The sequence below is a fragment of the Pseudorca crassidens genome, chromosome 3 (genome assembly GCF_039906515.1).
Source record: "Pseudorca crassidens isolate mPseCra1 chromosome 3, mPseCra1.hap1, whole genome shotgun sequence".
NCBI lineage: Eukaryota > Metazoa > Chordata > Mammalia > Artiodactyla > Delphinidae > Pseudorca > Pseudorca crassidens.
In genome coordinates, this window is record NC_090298.1 from 109,689,435 (window position 1) to 109,705,720 (window position 16,286).

The 16,286-nt window shown below is 51.3% G+C and overlaps 1 protein-coding gene across 6 annotated transcripts in view; it reads right to left on the bottom strand.

Annotated features, from left to right (window-relative positions):
- LOC137221641 (prolyl 4-hydroxylase subunit alpha-2) overlaps positions 1-5,567 on the bottom strand; it is a 41,632-nt gene extending 36,065 nt beyond the window's left edge. For 3 of the 6 annotated variants that reach the window (XM_067731682.1, XM_067731687.1, XM_067731684.1), the window contains exons 1-2: positions 5,442-5,567; positions 4,766-4,897 (exon numbers count right to left, since the gene is read on the bottom strand). Coding sequence is in view for 1 of the 6 variants with exons in the window: in XM_067731681.1 (XP_067587782.1) it covers positions 4,637-4,672 (36 nt within the window). In the remaining 5 variants the exon portion in view is untranslated. Of the gene's footprint in view, positions 1-4,636; positions 4,901-5,227; positions 5,387-5,441 lie in introns of those variants that run through there. The other 3 variants (XM_067731685.1, XM_067731686.1, XM_067731681.1) reach the window with 3 other exon arrangements.
- Positions 5,568-16,286: the final 10,719 nt, after the last annotated feature.

The window sequence follows — 16,286 nt, forward strand, 5'->3', positions numbered from 1 at the left end:
AAATGCAACAGCTTGAGTTTTAACAATGTATTTGTCTGGCTTAGCTCTGAACAAGAGGCTGCCTGCCTTCTGTGAAGGGGCAAAATGAGCCTGAACAGGGCTCCCCGCAGCGGTCTTACCTCCCAGAAGTGTGGCCAACTCTGAATGGCAGAGCCAAGAGGACCTGCGTGCTCAACCTAGGAAGAGTTCAACAGAGGCTCCAGGAGGCCCTACCTACCTATGCACATGGCTGTCCATTTGGGCCCATAAGCTGCTCTCACTGGCACCTCAGGGAAGCATGGGCGGCACCCTACTCTCCCTACCTGATGTCATGCCTCAATCATCACCCTGATTTGAGCCACCCCTACGTCCCTCTTGCAGCTACACTGGCCCCTACCTGCACTGGTCTCTCATCTTACGTGGCCTCCCTCCCACCTCTGCTCTACAAAATAGCCATCACAGGTTACTACAGCTCCTCATTTGGTCTCTTTCTCCCTAAGAACCCTCCAAAGGCTCTCCACTACTCTCAGGACAAAGTCCAAATTACTCAGCCCTAAGGGACTTTTTGACTCTGCGTGACCTGGCCCTACTGCCCTCTCCAGCCCCATCTCATGACTCCAGGTTTCATACCTTCAACTACCACATCACATGAAAAACATTCTCCTTCACTGAGAACCTAACAAAGCCTAGATGTGCATGCATACCTATCCTTATGCAGTTGTCCCTCAGTATCCACAAGGGATTGGTTCCAGGAGGCCCCGCAGATACCAACATCCACAGATGCTCAAGTCCCTTATATAATAGGTGTAGTACAGCCAGCCTTCCGTATCCACAGGTTTTGCATCTGCGGATATGGAGGGCTGACCGTAATTTCTCTATCCAGTACCTGGACATGTTGACTTGTACTTCCCACGTGGGTACCATCAAAACTCCAAAGTCTCCTGCTTCAGTAACTAGACAATTAAGTAGCAGAAAAGGCTGTATAAACCAACATGCAAAAGCCAGTTGGGTTTTCAATCAGTCTTGGCAAAGACTTGGCAGTCCAGGTAAGACTACCTTATAAGGAACTACAGGAAAGAATAAAATCCACACACCACTATACTGGATGCATCTGATATACCACCTTGTACTCTCCTGGCCTCACCTGCCTTCTGGGCCCTGGGCCACTTGCTCTGCCTCAGACCCAGTGAAGGAGACTGTGCAGTCCCCAAATCTCTGACTCTCCCTGCTACTTCCAGACTCCAGCGAAGCACCACGCTGACCTCCCCAGGGGCCCTGGGAGTGCAACTGAGGAGTGAGCATGGGGGAATTAACTCCTCCTGGGGCAACTGTGACTAATGAAGGACAGAAACAAGAGGACGTCAGCAGATAAATTCCCTCTCCAGGCCTTCACTGAGAAACTGTTCTGCAGCACGGGGCTTCTGAAGAGTTCACCCAGGGATGTCCTTCATGGCTGAGCAACTAGTGTATCTCTGTGCAGACTGGCCAGCTTGCTAATGCACCACCTTGTATATGCTTCGCCTCCTTCTCGACCTCACTTTTATTTTCCCTTACCCTTGCTACTCCACAACCGTACCTTCTAACAAAGCGTTAAGTACTTAAGCTCTGCCTTGGGCTCTGTTTTCTAGGCTAAGATAACCACTATTCATGTTTCCAAAAATCTTTCATTTCTACCATCTAATCCTCACCAACACCTTGTAAACTAGATAATCATCTCCATTTCAGATATAGATATATAAGATACATAACTGAGACTGAGAGTTTCCTGCACACCTCACATGCTACAGGAAATTAATGGCAGAGCCCAGACTCAAATCCAAAACATACTTTCTACTATATATTGCTGCCTTCAATCCTACTCAGTAACATCTGTTGTCTTATAGCACAAGGACTTCCCAAAAGGAGGAGCCACACTTTGGCCTAGCAGAACAGGCCTGGCCAGGTCAAGGACTTTATTGTGGTTCACAAAGCAGCCTCATGACGTCCGTGGCTGGATCCCACCAGACGGCAGACAGCAACATGGACCCAGAAGACAAAAACATGGTGCTTCAAGTCCAAGTGAGCAGTCACTCCTGCCCAGACACCACAGCACTCACAAATGACCGAATGGCCCAGATCAGGGCAAGACAGTACAGTCTAGTAGGGAGGCACACCCACCCTGGGGTCAGAGACCCCCAGAATTAAAGCTTAGCTCCACAATCACTTCCAGGCTTTGGGGACTTAGACAAGTTACAGGGTCTCTTTGAGCCTCAGTTTTCCCATCTATTTAACAGTTAAAATAATAGAATCTGCATATCATAGGGCTGTTTTCAAGATTGAATAAGATGACAGATGTCAGTGGGCAGCCTAGCACCAGGCACAACTTATACCAGTCAAGAGCACCAAGGGTACTAGAGGAATAGACCTGAAGCAGCCAGCTTCCTAGCTGATCCCTGGAGAGAAAGGAGGTCCAGTCTAGGGGACAATGAAGATGAAAACAAGACAGAAATTGAATCTCTTAACACTCCATGTCCCAGGAGTGTTAAGAGATTCAGCAGAGGGTGGAGTCAGGCGTAATGCAACATATTGACCATCAGGGAATAACTCTGAAAACTGGTCTATCACTGGCTCTAACTCTCAGCAAGGAAGGAAAGTTCTCTGGCAAAAACAGGTGACTGGACCAATACTCTAGAATCTCACGTATTTCTACGTCTCTGACCTGCTCACTCCGAGTTCCTACAAGTACCAGGCCTCAGGATCGCAGCCACACCCTGGGCCCTCAGGAATGCCGGGTACAGAGCAGGCTATGTTTTAGCAAGCACTTCATGAAAGGTCTAGAGCAGATGCTGGTCTGTGATCAGGCTCACATCCTATTTGAGCTGGGGAACTCACTACCCAAACATTTAATCCTCTGCCCTGCAATGACACCACTTGAACAAACACTCTCTCCTAGGTCTCCAAGACCTAGGTCTCCTCGGTCTCTAATCCAGACTTTTCATGCTCCTCTGCTCCTTCTGAGAATAAAAACTATATCCCTCATTCCACATTTCCAGCTCTAACCCCAGAGACCACAGGAGCCACCAGCCCTCTCTGCTCAAGAACAGACTGATGTCCCATCCTGGTGCCCTTCAAAAGTTCAAACTGCTAGATTTGAGCTACGTTTTCAAAGCTTAACTCTCACTCCAGCACCCTGTCTGGGCTTGCACGTGCCTGCATCACAGCATCTCCTGCCAACTTCCATCTGCATAGAATTAAACTCTTGAGAGATCCCAGGAGCCAGGGACACACCGGCCAGCCCAATGCACACTACAGCCAGCGTGGCCACACACTGGCCAAGGTCTTCCATCCAGTCTCAGACCCTCCCAAGGATGTGGGAGGGCAGAGTCAAAAAGGGAGGTTCTCTCAGGAAATGAGCAGACCCCCGATTCTCTCACCCCACTCATTCCTCAGGGCTGTACCCATGCGGTCTCCCCTTCTCACGAGCACTCACACTCTGAGCTCCTCCCTGGCACATGACCACCTGCCAGCGTGAAACAGCAATCTCAGAGAGACTGTGAGCCACCCATGGGCAAGGACAGTGCCACCGCCACTGCTTCCTTTCCCTCCTCCCTCATTCCAGCCCCAGGTACACTTTAAGCAGAAGCCCAGCACACAGGAGGTACTCCAGAAATGAACAGAGATTGGCTGTGGCCAGGCTAAACCAGTGACAAAGTAGGCACTCTCCTGGGCACACCCATTTCAGAGCATTGGACAGGGTAGAAGGGCCTATCACAAGCCACAGACAATACTCAGTCGCCACCATGTCTGCCTGCTGACCTCTCAGAGCACTAGGGTGGCCCACTATGACAGCATCTCTGGGATGAGGCCCCCAGCCAACACACTCCAACTCTGCTACGTGGCTTCCTTGGCTGGGCCACACAGCGCGTGGGCTTGGCCGTCTACAAATGATACCCAAGGATAAAAGGATTCAAAGCCCAAACGTTTTATAAGTAGGGAGAACTGAACAGAGAGGCTGGCCCTTGAGGCCCAGAATAAAATGAGAGACTGCACCCTGGAAGCTTCAGGGGCTGTTTAAGCACAAGCCAAAGGAAACCATGGTTCATTTAACGGAGAACTAAATCATGGAACCTGCTATCCCAGATGTGATACGGGCAGCAGCTTGCAAAACCATTCTATAAATTCTTAGGTGGACAGTGGATCTCTGCAAAATCAGGGACATTTGAGAATGCCCTAAGCTACAAAGCAATGTTCCCCAACTCCTGCTCTCAGGGCCAGGATCTCTTGCAAAAGCACTGAGGTTGCTAAGCTTCAGATGGTTTACATCAAGCAGCACAAGCCTTAGGTGTCACTCTACAGCAGAAGACACCAGTCTCAGCCTTGGGAGGGGCTCTGATGTTCTTCTACAACACCTTAAAGGTGTCAGATTAGAAAACAGAGGCCAGGGGCCTCTGCCCTGAAGAAGGAGGGTTTATGCTGATCCATGTTTATGGTGCAAGGGTTCACTGAGCATCCTCCACATACAGGGCACGATACCAGGCACTGTCCTCTCACTTGAAGCTCTTTGGACAGGGTCCATGGGCAGCTATTCCCTAAAGTGTCCCTTCCCCCATCACCTTGCTTCCACTAGAGTGCCCAGGTCTGCTTCCACTCACACACGCTGTTCCTCTGTCCGGCTTACCCTTTCTTCTGCCTTCATCTGACCACTCCAGCTCATGGGTCACCTCCTCCAGGAAGCCCTCTGGCTTGAAGCATCCTGTCCTCTACCAAGTACCCACAGTCCGGTGCTCCTTCCCAGCACAGCACTCACCACACTGCCCGGGGCCTGGCCTTTCCTGGTCTTCCAGTCTGCCTGCCCCACTGGGCTAGCAACTCCTCGCAGTTTCTGATACGCAGAAGGGTCCGTTTGTTGAATTAATTAACTAGTTACAAGTCTCCGCGCCTGCTGAGGCAAAACCATGCAGGTTAGAAAAGGATGTCTGGAGGTGGGGGAAAGGAAAACAAAAACAAAACTTTCTCATCCAACAGCTTGTCTCAATGGGCAGCAAGCGGGGCCATGGCCGCAGACTCCCAGCCCTTTGGAGGCAGGATGGTGGACCTCCCTAATACTAAGCGGCCCCTCAGGGCCTGCCCGGCGCCCCTGCCTACGCCTCCAACCTCTGGCAGCCTTCGGGCCAGGCCGCCCCTTCCCGGGAGCCTGACAGGCGGGGCGGCCACGCTGCCCGCCAGGTCCGGCCGCCCCGAGGGGACTGGAAGGAAGGGTGCGGCTGACCTCACCACCCTGAGCTCGGGGAGGCGACGCGGCGGCGGGACAGGAACCCACACGGGTGTAGAAACAGAGCGGAGGTCGCGGGGCTGCGGCCCGTACGGCGCGACGCCCGGTCCCCAGCTCCCAGCCCCGCGCGGGCAGAAGGCTCGAACCGGCGACCCCGGCCCGCGCCCGAGCTCCGCTGCGGACCCGGGGGGCGGGCGCGCGGGACGCTCACCCGGACACGCGCTGCTCCCGGCTTTTCCAGAACCTCCCGCGTCGGCACCCAGCTCGCTCGGGCCCTCCTCCCTCGGCGGCTCCACCTCCCGCCGTCGCCGGGCTCCGCCCGCTTGACCGGCAGCCACGTCCCCACCTCCCGCCCCGCCCCCCGCTCCCCCGCCCCCGGCCCCTGGCTCCGCGCCCAGACAGCCTCGGCCAGGGGTCACCACCGCAGACAGCGACCCCCGGGAAGGCCGAGGCCGCCCGGCCGCGCGGAAGCCGGGAGCGGGCCTGGGGCCGCCGCTCGCGCCCTTCATGCCGCCCGCCGCTCGCCGCACGTACACGGCGCCCGCCTCTCCTTGGCGCTCGCACCTGTGGGACTCGGCCCGCCCTCCTCCCTGGCCCCTGGGCGGCTGGAGAGGGGCCCACGACCCGATCCTGAAGCCGGTGCTGTCGCGGGGGGGGGGAACCCTGATTGCTGGCCAGCTACCCTGGCCCCAGCTCATGCCCATTTCCTCGGTGGTCCTGCTGTATACACGGCTCCTACTGCTGCCTCCCCATCATCACCACCATCAGGTTACAGGGGGTGGGGTCACCCGGGCCAGGAGCTGGATTCTCAGGGATGGGAACAGTGGAGAAGGACCTTAAGAAGACTGGAGACCTGGCATCCACCCGCAGGGCCAAGCTCCCAAAAGGATTCAGACTGTCCCCAGCTCCTGGATCTGACACTCCTCCTGGGGGCGTGGAGGGGGGAAGGGGGGGGCACCCTGGATCTAACCTTTGTTTTCCCCAAGCCCTTACATACAACATGGGCCAAAAACAGTAGACACTTCTTTCAGCCAATCCAGGCTGGGAGGGAGTGAAGGCAGGGATGCTGCAAATCTCAACCTGGGCTAGAGGAATCCCTGGCCGCCAAGCAGGTTCCCACGCCTGCTCTGTGAACCTTCCTAGTCATGAATGAGGGGAAACAGTGTCTGAGAATCTCATCAGAGAGCTAGGCCAGAATGGGAGGTGCTCAGCCTCTGCCCAGTCCAGTGTGGGGATATTCCCTATGGCACACCATCCAGGCTGGCAGCCCAGACCTGGGGAAGGCATGAACACGCAGAAAAATACACACAAGACACATAAAACACAGAATGAGCCACTGTTCTGCCCTTCCTCAGCCACCAGCTGACCTCCCCAGAGCTCAACTAAAACCAGACAGAAATCTTCCTGCTTCTGCTACATCCTGTTATGCCGCAGGAGTCTCTCTCAGTCTGCTCAGGTTCTCCCATCCTCTCCCCCTTCTCAGGAGCTTGCCCTGTGAATCATCCCTTCTCTCACTTGAATGTTCAACCTCCTCTCCTTAAATGGATACATCCCTTGACCTGTAAATATTTTCAGGTCTCTAGTATGGAAACAAAACCCTCATTAGACCCCACCAACTATTGCAGTGTCTCTCTCCTTCTCAACCACAGCAAAATTCCCCGAAAGAGCAGTCTGTCCTCACTTTGCTCCCACCCCTCAGAACCCTGCAGTGGGCCTTCTGGCCTCCCGACAAGACCAAACCAGATCTCAACAAACTCTCTATAACCTCCAAGTCTAAATTCAACAGCCACTCTTCAGTAATCATCTGCCAAAGCCCCCAGCAGCACCTGACACCCCAGCAGTGTTTGGCCACTGTCTCCCTTGAACACTTTTTTCCCTCGGTTGCCACTAACCTCTCTGGCCACCTCTGCCCAGGCATCTTCGCCCCCAGCTCACCCGCCTTTCCCTCTCTCCCCATTAGTCAATAAAGGTTGGGGGTTCCTCAGAGTTCAGGCCTAGGCACTCTACTTTCCTCTCCTCTTTCTATAATTTCTTCCTATACACAGATGACACAAATTTCTCTCTCTACCCTTGCCCTGACTCCTGAGCTCCAGACGCGTATGAATGGCTGCTGAGTCTACGCCTCCGCTGAGTGTCCACAGGCACCTCAATCACAATGTGCCCAGCACTGAGTTCATGCTCTCTCCCCTTCCCCCACCCCCATACCTCTCATATTCCCTGCTTCACTGAGGGAGCCACCCGGCCCCCTGCACCACCACCAGTTACCTAACTAGAAGCCTGGGAATCACCCTCAGCACTTCTCTCTGCCCCGCCCCCAAACCCTGTCCTTCCATATCCCACGTCCATTCAATTCTACCACCTAAATCCCTCTCTAATTCATTCATTTCTCTCCATCCTCTTTCACTTGAATGATTGCAACAGTTTCCCGGCTGACTGTCCCCCTCCATTCTTACTTCCTCCCGTCTCTCTTCCACACGGCAACCACAGTGACCTCCTCAGAATGCAGATCTGAACCCATCACTCTCAGCTTCGAAATTGCATTGTTCTTAGGAAAAGTCCTGAAAGTGGCCTATAAGGCCCGGCATGGTTTGGTCCCTGCTCACTCCTCTAGCCACACTGACATTCCTCTCCAGTCCCTCTAACTGGTCATTCTCCCTCCCCATTCCACTCCCAGGCCTTTTCACATGCTGTTCTTTCTGTCTAGGAAAATGTCCCTCCTCCCCAATTAAATCCTCCAGGTCCTCCCAGAGGGAATTTCCTCACTTCCCTGGCCAGGTCAAAATCTCCTATAACAGCCTCTCATGTCCTACATGCTTCCTAACACTTGCCACAGTTGAATGTTTGTTTGATTCATGTCTGCCCCCCTCCCCCCACACACACCACTGGCCTGGGTGTACGTAAACAATGTGTGTTTTGTCCATCATGACATCCTCAGCAACTACGACAGAACTGGACTCAATAAATATTTCATGATTATGTGAAGGGATGGGTGTCTCCTTAATGCCTTGCTCCACAAAACCATAGCCAAAGTTCTGACTAAAGCCTCCACAGAGCCTCAGAGTCCTGGACCCCACTCATTCCTCAGTGTCTGCTTCTATTCCTCTTCTGTCTCTTATAAGGATACTTATTGGACTTAGGACTCACCTGGGTAATCAGGATGATCTCACCTCATGATCCTTAAATTACATCTGCAAAATTCCTCTTTCTAAATAAGGTCACATCCACAGTGTCCAGGTATTAGGACATGGACATATCTTTTCAGGGCCACAATTCAACCTACTACACTTGACATGCCCTCATGCCCTCCAGGGGCTCCTGGGCCCCTTATAAATCCTTGGCTCTTAGTTCTCCAGCCCAGGCCCACTCCAGACCCACATAGCATTTTCTTTGAGGCCACTTGATGGGTGAACTCATTATCTCCCCACACTCTACCTCACACCACCCACACTTCCTTCCACCCCAGCATTTCCCATATCTCAGGAAGCAGAATCAACATCTCCTGGTCATTTCCATTTTCTTCCCCACCACATTCCCCCATTGTAGATCTTACCTAGTAGATCACTCAATCCATTTACTGCTCTCCATTCCTGTAGCCACAGCTCAAATTCAGGACACCACCATCTCTTACCTGGACGGTCCATCCTGGCCCACAGCTTTCACTCAGTTCCTTCCATCCTTATTTCACACCACAAGCAGAGTGATATTTTAACAGTGTGATTCTGATCATGTCATTTCCATACATAGAACCTCTCAAAGGTGTCCCTGCCACAAGGATAGACACAGATCTCACCAAGGTTGCCAATCCCCTTTATACAGCCCTGATGGCCTCTCTTATCATGTGTAGCCTCAAACTTGATGCTCCAGCACCTGAGGCATTTTTCAGTTCCCTGACCTTTGACTGTGTCATTCTTCCTGTCTGGAACACTCCAAAAGGTTTTCCCTTTGGACCAAGCCTGAGCCAGGTCCCTGCATAGACCCCATAGCTCCTCGTGGATGAATTTCATGCAGGCTATCTGACTCTCATGTCTACTTCCTTCACCACTTTGCCTTCCTAGGAATGGGGGCTGCTTCTGTCCTGTTTACCACTATGTCTCCAGCTCTAGCATAGGGTCTGGAATCCAGGACCTAGAGAGGGAGTGGGGAAGAAAAATACATGAATAAATGAATGAATAAATGAATGAATGAACATCCTCCACTAATGTGGCCTCCAGCAGGCCTCACTAAGCACACCCATTTTGGGTCCCTTAATAAATCAACAGCCATCTTGAGCAGCCATGTCACACTCCTTTCCCCCAAATCTACTGTGTAAATAAAGTCACACCTCCCTTCTGGTAATGGCTCTACCCTATTCATTCATGCATTCATTCCACAAACATTTGCTGGGCACCAGTTGAGGCCCTGGCTGGGGATTCAGGGACCATGAAGATCAAAGGGCTCTGTCTAGTGGGGAAAACTGGCAGGTGAACAGAGACCCACAAAGCAAACTTACCCAGGGAGGGAAACGCCCAGCCATTTCCAACTGGTGACAGAAGGTGCTACCTGCCTAGTCCCAGTCTTAGAGACCCTTCCCAGGCTCAAGATCAGGTATGCACTGCCACCACTGACCCCAGCCTGGCCAGGAGCATTGCCAAATGAAGCCCTAGCCCCACGCTGTCCCTAAGTGACAGCCCTGGCCAATGGCTCCTCAAAGCAGGCTAGACTTGTCTGCCCACCACCCTCATCCCAGGAGAAGAACCTGGTATCTCTCCAGAAAAGGATGGCAAAAATATCTGTGCTGGATGGACAGGTAACTGGATGAATGGGAGGGCAGGTGTGGTGCAGGCTCTCCCTCTAAACAGAGGCATCCTCAGCTTGCCCTGCTCCTGCCTTCGCCCACTCACCTGTGACCCCTGCCCTGGAGAAGAGGAAGGGACAGCTTCCACTGCCTGACACTGAGGCCTCCCTGACTGCCGATGGCACTTTCAGGGCCTGGCAACTACCACAGCATGTGGAAGCCTGGCCAGGGTTTATGAGCACCTGGTCCCTTCATGGGATTCCCCAGAGCAGGGCTCCCGGGATTAACGAATGCCGCAGAGGGTATTATACATACACATCTGTACCTTTCAGCACCGTCAGCAAAGAACTGTCCACTGGACCTTGGGACCAACCCTACCCTCCAGGTTCCTCCCTTAGGGACCAAGAAAAGACTGGATGTGTCCCAATTGACCAGCACTTTTGACTCAAGGCCAGTGAGAGAGGGTGCAGCTTGAGTGGGGCCACCTAGTGGTGGCCTTACTGCTTCAGAAATAGGGCCTTGCCAGGTAGTCTGGTCTTACAGCCTGGTGTAGGACACTGGGGTAGAGACAGAGAATCTGGCAGAAACCCCAGGAGCCTGCAATGCCAGCCCTGGACAGGGCCAAGTGGGTCCCCACAGAGTGCCCACCTGGCACATGCAAAAGATGAGGCAGGCCTGAGAGAATGTCAACAAGTCCCCTCCCAGCTGCCTCCCCCATGGACCCCTGCAGCCCAAGCAGAGCCAGCACAAGCTGGGCTGTCATTACAGGGTAGAGAGAGGCATCCAGGGCCTCTGGGAACCATAGTTATGCAGCAAGTCCAGGACAGGCCCTCAGGGTCGAGTCAGTGGGCTTTGACTTCAGCTTTCCTCCTCACCACACTCTCCCCACTTCCATCTTGAGCAAGGAACTTCTGGGCTGGTGCAAATACCCAGCAGGCCAGGAGTTAGCTAGGTATGGTGCTTACAGATCTTGATATTTTAATGCATACAGTGTAAATATGTTTTTAAAAATTATTGTTATTACAACACAGAAGCTCATCCCACCCCCACTCCCATCCCTGTCCCTCCTCCCCCAGCCTTGGGCTGGGTAGGGATTAGGGATGGGTGAGGAGGAGGTGAGAGTGGGGATAGTTATTGGACATCTGACTTAGCTACTGTTTAAAAGGCTGAACGTTCAGTGGTTTTACTATTTTTTGCAGGCCTTGTCAAAATGTCAGGAAGCCAGTATAGCAGAGGGTAGAGGAGAAGCGAGAGGTGAGGCTGCAGAGGTCCCGGGGCAGATCATCCTTCGTGGGCCCCCCAAAATGGATTGGGATGTCATGCTGAGGGCAGGGAGCAGCCACCCCAGAGGGAAAGCTAGGGAGGAGCGGATCCCATTTGGGATCCAGGAAGAGCACCCCGCCTGCCTACTGTCGGGGAAGGGGGAGAAGGAAGAGCAGAGCCCGGAAACGACTGGGGACGGGGCTGGTGCAAAGTCTACATGACGGCTGAATGGTGATCTGAAGTAGGGAATGGCAATGCATAGAGAAAGAAGGGGGCAGATTTAAGAATTCATAAGGAGGTAAAACAGGAAGTCTATGTCCATTCATTTATTCAGCAAACATTTATTGAATGCTCTGCTCCCCATTCTGCGCTCCCTCTTCGGGATGAGGCCCTACTTCACATCCAGAATGAGGTCTTTTCACCCTTGGCTCCCTCAGCCCTGCCGTTGCAAAGCAGGCCCTGCTAAAGGAAATCAGTGGCAGCCCTCAGAAAACACAAGAATGGGGAGCAAGTTGGTTACCCCCAGAGAACACACCAGCACCCTTTGGAGTTTTAGACTGACATGGAATCCTAATCACAGCGTCTGGTTTCCTCAGTCGTGAGGCTCCTTCTACAACAAGGTAACCACCCAGTTAATGATGGTCTTGGCACTAACTTACTAACATCACCCTTCCTCTCCCTGTGCTTCATTTCCCCCTCCTATTTTTAATCAATTAATTATTTATTTTGGGGGGTAAATGTATTTATTTATTTTTGGCTGCATTGGGTCTTCGTTGCTGTGCGCGGGCTTTCTCTAGTTGCAGCGAGCGGGGGCCACTCTTCGCTGCGGTGCGTGGGCTTCTCATTGCAGTGGCTTCTCTTGTAGTGGGGCACAGGCTCTACATGTACCGGCTTCAGTAGTTGTGACACGCAGGCTCAGTAGTTGTGGCTTGCGGGCTCTAGAGCGCAGGCTCAGTAGTTGTGGTATACGGGCTCAGATGCTCTGCGTCATGTGGAATCTTCCCGGACCAGGGCTCAAACCCGTGTCCCCTGCATTGGCAGGTGGATTTCCAACCACTGCGCCCCCAGGGAAGTCTCCCCCTCCTATTTTTAAATGAATGTATTTCTGCTCTAGTACTACATGTTTCTAAGGAGCCTTATATCCTTTTTGTAATGAGATGGATATCCATCCATGAGTGACCCTAGCCCAGTCAAGTTGTGCAACTTCTGTGCTGCACAAGCCTGGGGCTCCATCCACATCACAGACATTGTAAATTTGATTATTTATTACAACTTACCAGTAGATGGAAATAAAGTGAATTGCAAATGGAATATTCTTTGCTGATTTGTAAAAAATCACCATATGATTTGGTACATCTACCTCCACATAATCATAGGATCCTGAGTCACCCTTTTCGATAAGGCCTTAAGGACCCCAACTCCTGTAGGCTGTCTCCTGTTCTCAACTATCCTGCCTGTATCAGCTCTGGTTGTGGCTCTCACTCTCCCCCAGCCCCTTGAGTAGACACAGTCACCTGAACTTACTGGTGAGCCCTGTCCTCTGCCCGAGGGACACTGCCCAGGACTCTGACCCACCACAGGAAGGCCAAGGCACTCATTCCTCTGGACGCCTTGACTACCCCACACCACATCAAACACACTGCAGTACACCCACCTCTCATATAAGTACATTTTATACTTCCCCAGTAAGAACATGGCTGAGTCACAGTTAACTAGTTTCCATGACATAATGTTATATTTGCTAGCATTTAGTACTTACATTTTCTTTTTTGTGGTTTTCTACATTTTTTCCTGTCTCCATCATTTGCATGAACCTGTGAGAAGCTTGATGATCCCTGTGCCTCTAGTGCTGAAAGACAGAATGACTTGGCCACAGCCTTTGGTAGGAGAATCTTTACCCACTGGACACGCAGGCACACACACACATGCAACACAGGGATGTGCAGGCATGCACAAGCCTGTGGAACTTGGCCTCTCACATGAGGAGGAGGAGGTTCTGTGATCTGTACTCTGGCTCTGCCCTTAAGCTTGACTCTCTCTCACAACTTAATATTAACTTTGAAACAGAATCTGACCTTATCCCTGACCTTGAACCAGTCAGCTGAGGCTTGGAAACAGAAAGATGTCCACTTCCATCATCTGCAGAAATCACACCCCCAAAGGGATCAGGGATGACTTGGACAGCGTATCTCCCTGGCTGAAGAGGGAGTGATCCAGATGGTGAAGGCGGAGACATGGCTTTCCCACAGTGTCTAGCCATCAGACACTATCATGCGTCAACAGTCTTGGAAGCAAGCGTTTTTCCCTCATCCCAACAGTCACCCAATATCTGTAGGCCAGGCTGACACCCTGCCTTCATCAAAACCTGGGGTTTTATCTTTACTCCATCCCAGGACAATAGCAGTTATCTGTGTCCCTGGGCTAAGATGCATGGGGCCTCAAAACCCTTTGGGAGAATTCTGCTGCTCTGGTCCTGCCCAGAGCTGCATCTGCAAAAATGAGGATGGCCAGCAGAGGGTGCATGGAGCCCACCATGGGCCACCCAGTCAAAGGAGCAGTCCCAGCCTTGCTGAAAAAGCTCCTGAGTTCTTGATCCCATGCTCTACCCCTCCAAGCTGCCAAGGTTTAACTGGGACCCTTGCCTAGAACTGCATAATCATGAGCAACTGGGGCAGATAGAGATGTTTACCAGGCCATAAGGAATGCCTCCAATGCTGGGACCTCTAGTGGTGGGAAAGGCAGGGAGGATGTTGGGAGGGTCCCAAACCCCTTATTCAGCCATGGGTGACCAAGGCCCTTCACATCCAATTAAGCTGACTTGCAGCCTTGGGGGAGACTCAGGCCATAGGAGCCAATAGGCCTAAAGAAAAACCAAGGGTCAGTAGTGCAGTGATGTTAGGTAAGGAGATGGGGGAGGCCACTGACAGGACTCTGAACATACCTAGAATATCATGGCTCCTGTTGAGATACTTCCTTTAAAGAGAGGGGCCAGAGGAGAAGGAATGGGCAATCCTCATCTGGGTTCCCCTGATGCTCCAAGTGCTTCTGTAATAGGGCAGCTAATGGAGGGAGCGTTCTCCTGGTACCAAGTGTAACCTAACACTTCGCAGACATCGTCTGTGTTGGTTGGCTTCTGCTGGCTCCTTCAGATCCCTGTCTCTCTCCCTTCCCTTGCTCTGTGCTCCTGGCTGCTTACCCATATGGATGACATCAACAGGTGCTCCTGCCGTGTGACTCTTGATTAGATTCAACCAATGGGGAGTACCAAGAAATGGTCAGCCAGAGGGAGGAAACGGACTTTGGGGAAGTTGCCTGCAGCCTACACTTGAGGGCCTGGCTCAGTGACCTACTCAGCCTCAGGACTGTCTTTGAGCTGCCCTGGCTATACTGAAGGGCAGCCAGGCCCATCTGCTCTAGAAGGGCATTCACACTGGATCACTCAGCCCGAGGACTCAGAAGCCTTCTACACCCTCACTTACCCATGTTAATAAATATTTGCTGACACCTTCTCTGTGCCTAGTCCTAGGTGCCCAGGGACATAGATACAGAGATGAGTCTAACAAAGGCGTCTGACAGAGCTAAAGGTTTTTTTTTTTTTTTTTTGAGGGGGGCCAAGGACACAGACAGGAAACTGACAATGAATCCTAGGGGTTGAGGGAAACTGCAGAAGGGGCATCTCACCTGCTGAGTGGTCAGGTAAGGGAGTGGGGTTTGGGTCTCCCTGAGTAGTCAGCCAGGGGGAATGTTGGAGGTCTGGGAGACAGAAGGAACAAAGGCTGGGGTGGGGGTGGGGGTGAGGGAATTCCCTGGCGGTCCAGTGGTTAGGACTCTGTACTCTCACTGCTGAAGGCCCGGTTCAATCCCTGGTCAGGGAACTAAGATCCCACAAGCCACGTGGTATGGCCAAAAATTAAAAAATGAAAAGGCTGGGGCAGGGGATGACTAATTCACATGGAAGCCTGTGGTGGCCAGGCAGGGCCTCATTCCACCCACTGGAAAGCTAGTATCTCCTGTTTGAACCTCACAGACCCCTACTAGCAGGGGTGGGATGGCATGGGCAGCCAGTTCCATTTTAAACTTTTGTTTAAAAACTTCTTAATAAGATATAATTAACATACAGAAAACTATACATATCTTAATATATAGCTCAATGTGTTTTGGATATATATAAATTCATATAAGCATCACCTAGATCAAGATATAGACTATTTCTGCAATATCAAAAGGTTCCCTTGTACCCCGTGGTAGTCAATAAAATCTCCCAAAGTTGACTACTATTCTTTCTTCTTTCTCTTTTGATTATTTTTGACAGATTTTGAATTTTATAAAAGTGAACATATACACTGTATACTTTTATGTCTGCTTCTTAAACTCAACATTATGGTTGTGATAGCAATCCACCTTGCTGCTTTTGGTAGTACATCATTCTATTTCATTGCTGTGTGGTATTCCAGAGTTTGAATATATCACAATTTACCCATTCTATTGTAGGAGAACATTTGGATTGTTTTTAAATAAAGCAATAAAGCTTTTAAATAAAGCTGTTCTGTATATGTTTGCACATGTATATTCTTAGCATACATTCTTATTTCTTAGTGGAAATAAACATTCATTTACGTAGAATATAAACCCAGGAGTGGAATTGATAGGTCATAGGATATGCATATATTTAGCTATAGTAGTTACTTCCAACCATTTTTCTAGGTGGTTGCACAAAATTACTCTCCCAGCAGCAATGTATGAGAGTTCCCGTTGTTCCATGCAACAATGTGGGAAATGCCCCCAGAAAAAGCCAGGGTAAGTGTGGAACTCACTACACATTATTCCCTTTCTCAAGGATCATAATCCTTCAATTCTTACCTGTATTGGTTGTTCTCCAGTACCCTCAAATAGTTGTTCTTTATATTTTGTCCAATTTTCATAAATGTTTTTGGCAAGAGTATTAGTCTGATACAACCTACCACCATGGCCAGAACTGGAAGTTTTATTTAGTCCAATTCTGATGCCAGATTAGAAAAT